The sequence below is a fragment of the Austrofundulus limnaeus genome, unplaced genomic scaffold (genome assembly GCF_001266775.1).
Source record: "Austrofundulus limnaeus strain Quisiro unplaced genomic scaffold, Austrofundulus_limnaeus-1.0 Scaffold239, whole genome shotgun sequence".
NCBI lineage: Eukaryota > Metazoa > Chordata > Actinopteri > Cyprinodontiformes > Rivulidae > Austrofundulus > Austrofundulus limnaeus.
In genome coordinates, this window is record NW_013952641.1 from 186,574 (window position 1) to 191,021 (window position 4,448).

A 4,448-nucleotide genomic window follows, 5' to 3' on the forward strand; every position below is an offset into this window, starting at 1 on the left:
CTAACTAACTAACTAACTAACTAACTAACTAACTAACTAACTAACTAACTAACTAACTAACTAACCAACTAACTAATTAGTCGTACGGGCTTATCTGGTTCCATGACAAACCTTCAGGGCAGCATCATAGACATCATTCGTCAGAGCCTCCATCATGTGCGAGCCACCCCAGGGATCAGCCACTTTGGGGATGCCCGACTCCTCTTGGATGATAATCTGGGTGTTCCTGGCGATGCGGGCGCTCTTCACAGTTGGTAAGCCCAGAGCTTCGTCAAAAGAGTTCGTATGTAGTGACTGGGTGCCCCCGAACACGGCGGCCATGGCTTCAATCACCGTACGGATCACATTGTTGTACGGATCCTAGAGGAGGCACACGGCAAAGTTACAGGGAATTGAGATTTCAAAATAATCAAAACTRCACGCAGCAAAAAGCCCGTTTTGGATTTACTTGCTCTGTTAGAGACCAGCCTGACGTCTGGCAGTGGGTGCGCAGGAGGAGAGACTTGGCGTTCTTAGGCTGGAAGTTTTCTTTCAGCAGAGTGGCCCATAACCTCCTGGCAGCTCTCAGCTTGGCTATTTCCATGTAGAAATTCATCCCTATACCCCAGAAAAATGACAACCTGACAAAAAAAAGAGAGACAATGTTAAATTAAAAAATAACTAGCAGCACTCGCAGAGCGCAAACCTCCGCCAAGGCAATAGGGTCAATTTTGTTAAAAGGTTCCCCTTGGAAAAGTCACGTTCCCAGTGCTTTATAGTAAATACAGTAACATCATGTTGCATGTATTTAGACATAATAGCAAACGATGGAAATCAAACTTTCAATATATTTAAAGATATTTATGTGAAAACATATGCAGACATACGCGACCGAAAACATGACCTCGCCCTTGGCGGAGGTAATAAAACTGAATCAATGTCATAACAAAGATGTAAGCAGACACATTCTGTGCACACACAGTGAAGGTATGATGAGGAACAATAATATGACATCACACATGCGATAGAACCAAGGGGCACACCAATACTACAGTGCCACCTGCTGGACACTTTGAAACCCACTTGGGACATGAAAAAGAAATAAAGGTGTTAAAGTTAAAAAAATTCCTGTGTCTGCATCGTGATCTGGAACATCACCAAAATTTAATGGTGTGTTACTTGAGGCAGTACACACATGTGGTAAAAATGGCATGGCAATCTGTCCACAGGTTTTTGAGTAATGTCCACAGACAGAACGAAAGAACGACAGACGGACAGACATACGCGACCGAAAACATTACCTCGCCCTTGACGGAGGTAATTAAAGATGTAAGTCTCTAAAAAGCAAGATTATCCTGATATCATGAGCAGTTCGAGATACAGATTTATATGTCTGACTCATCAGGACAACCCCTGGAAAATGAGTCTAAATCCTATTTTTAGCCTTTTCTAATGAGGATTTATTGATGACATTTGAAAGAGGAAACCTCAAATATATTTATATATCAGGATTTCCCTGCTGGTCTTATAAGTAGYTTTGCTAGTGTGCTGAAAAGTAGCTCAGAAATCATTATTTGTTGGAACTGCTCAGGAAAGTGCTTTAAAACATTATATTTGACATTTCTTTCTCATAGACGAGGTATTATTCGTCATAATTTGACAACCAATTATTAAACATTTTTCTACCGCGCTACAGCTGCCTATATCTCACACACTTTCTGTGACAGGTTACATTTAKCTTTTCTTAAAATAAAAACATGATAATGGTGCAAAAATGGAGAGATTCTTGTTACACCCAGTTTCATCATTTGAAGAGAAAAAAATAAGTCAATATTTTAAAAATTCTCCATATGACTCAGTTTGGCCCCACAGGCCGCATGTGGTGTTTAACTGCTATTTTAAAATAATTTCTAGTTAAAAAAATCTGACTTATTAAACAATTATTACAACAGAATAAACTAGTGGCATAAAAACACACACACACACATACATATATATGTATGTATTGTTATTTTACTACAAGCAGTTTAACAGCCAGAATTGAATCTTTAAAACCTTTCTGCCATTTTTCTCCATTTCAGACTGAAAGGTCTTTTAATTGTATATAAAGATATCCAATATTTCTAACAGAAAGGGAAAGAGTTCATGTCATAAATTCACAATACTGTTATCTAACATTTTTGTGCCAAAAGCTCAGTAGAAAACATCACTATAAAAGCCAAAGTATGATTCAAAATGTGAAAAAGTGGAGTAAATAATGTCAACATAATTAACCCAAATGTTTGTGAGTCAAAGTAACGAGGAAGGGGAAAATATTTTGTTGCACAGAACTGATGAATCATCTGTCAGATCTGTCTTTAAAGTCATTACAGAAAGAAAAGTTCAAGCTTTTCACTGGACCTTTCAGATGTTCATAAGATTTAAATGGACCTGAAACACACTTATTACACGGCTGAATGAAGCAGCAGAGTGAGTGGCAAACACGCAGTCGGGAGCTTCTGGAGGTACAAAGCAGGACAGGGTTGGATTGATTTAAATTGATTCAAGCATCTGCTTTTGACAGCCGCTGAGGTGACTAATCACATCGCTTCAGAAGCCACCGGGGTTCTGCTTTTGTCAAATCTGCTCTGGTTGTCCACGATTCTTTTTTCCCCCTCCCCCTCCATTGATTGTGTGTTTGCTGCAGAGCAGRGCTACGTGAAGCACTGAATACCTCCTCTTTATTAAAGAGCAACACCTGTCCAGAGTGAAAAAACATTCAATCAATTAAAAGACAAACACAAAAAACTATAACAAATGACTCACACACTGCAACCACGCCCTCTGCTGGCAGCTCTTTGCAAATCCAATATTTGTATACCCACCACTGTGTACCAAACCAGAATTGGACTGTTCCTTCTGTGTGCTTGTAGGGTTTGGTAAAATCATATTATGTGCAAATAACTGTCAGAAAAACTGCCAACAGTTAATATCCGGCACTTGAGCCCAATGTTGGAAGGCAGTGCAGCGCAACCAACGCTAACCCTACGAACTTGTTTAAWCACCTGAAAACACCAACACGAAGAAGAGCAAAAAACCCAGAAAATCTGGACCAAGGCCATAACATCAGCTACACGCAAGTGCAACTAGAAAATCTGCATTTCCTGAAAAAATTCAGTGTGAATGCTTAATGCTGAAAGATTTTTGCTAAACAGCAAAACGGCTAAAAAGGTGCTGAAATATCTGAAATTAGCATAAACAGAAAGAGCACATTTGTTGAGTTAAGCAGTAAGAAGCTGAAATTCTTACAAAAAGGTGAATTTAGCTGAAAAAAAAGCTCAAATTATCTAAAAAGTAGCTGAAAAACAGCTGAAATTAGCAGAAAGTAGCTAAATGAAGCTTAAAATAGCAGAAAAACTGAAAGAAGCATAAAKAAGTTGAAGTTAGCAGAAGAATAGCAGAACAAGCTAAAATCTGCTAAATAGAAGCTGGAGGAAGCAGAAATTAGCAGGACCAGAAAAAAGGGTGAAAAATACAGTAAAGGTTTGAAGAAATTTAAAGTTATTAGAGGTTAGTACTGATGTTAAAAGCACAACACTATATTCTTAGGTTTTCCTTTTTGTAATGTTGACAGTGTTTAATCTATTATGTTTTGATTGATAATAGATTAGTTACATGTCCGAAATATGTGACAACACATAATCAAACGTTGTGATGACAGTAGATGAGGATTTTGTCTGAATGCCTGTGATTCAGCTGTAAGTCAATAGGGGGCGAACGCAGGCATTGAAGAAGGTGTTTTTACACATGAACTTCCTGGTTTTCCAGTAGTGTTGGTTTCCTGTCAGCCTGAGTGACATTAAACCTCACTCAGATCCAGAATTCTGGTGTTGTATGGTTTGATTCCTTCTACAAATCATTGTATTTAACAATTGTGTTTTTAATATCGACTTCAGTTTATTGAATACGAATTTTCTTACAGGTTTAAGAAAATTTTAAAGGATTTTAAAGATGTTGAAAACAGCTCCATTCATTTTCAATGGGTAAAACATGGCAGAAAAAGCTAAATATCTCAAAAAGTGTGAACTGTTGAAGGACAAAAAGTCATAGCCGAAATGTCCTGAAGGAGCTGAACATTTTGATATACAGCGGGTAAAATAAGTATTGAACACGTCAACATTTTCTCAGTAAATATATTACTAGAGGTGCTAATGACATGAAATTTTCACCAGAGGTCGGTAACAACCCAAGTGATCCATACATACAAAGAAATCAAACCATAAATGTCCAGAAATGAAGTTATTTGTAATAATGTGGAATGGCACAGGGAAAAAAGTATTGAACACATGAAGAAAGGGAGGTGTAAAAAGGCATGGAAAGCCAAGACACCAGCTGAATCTTAGTAATTTGAAAACAAGTCTGCCCCTTGTCATTGCAAATTAATATCAGCTGGTTCAGTCCCAAATGATGGCCAGGTATCACACAAGAAC

General features: G+C 38.0%; 1 protein-coding gene across 1 annotated transcript in view; it reads right to left on the minus strand.

The window, feature by feature from the left end:
- mmut (methylmalonyl CoA mutase) overlaps positions 1 to 4,448 on the minus strand; it is a gene marked incomplete at its 5' end in the record, with an annotated part of 24,010 nt that overhangs the window by 8,636 nt on the left and 10,926 nt on the right. Inside the window, 2 exon segments of the mRNA XM_014020069.1 lie at positions 112 to 360; positions 449 to 620. Coding sequence (XP_013875523.1) covers positions 112 to 360; positions 449 to 620 — 421 coding nt within the window.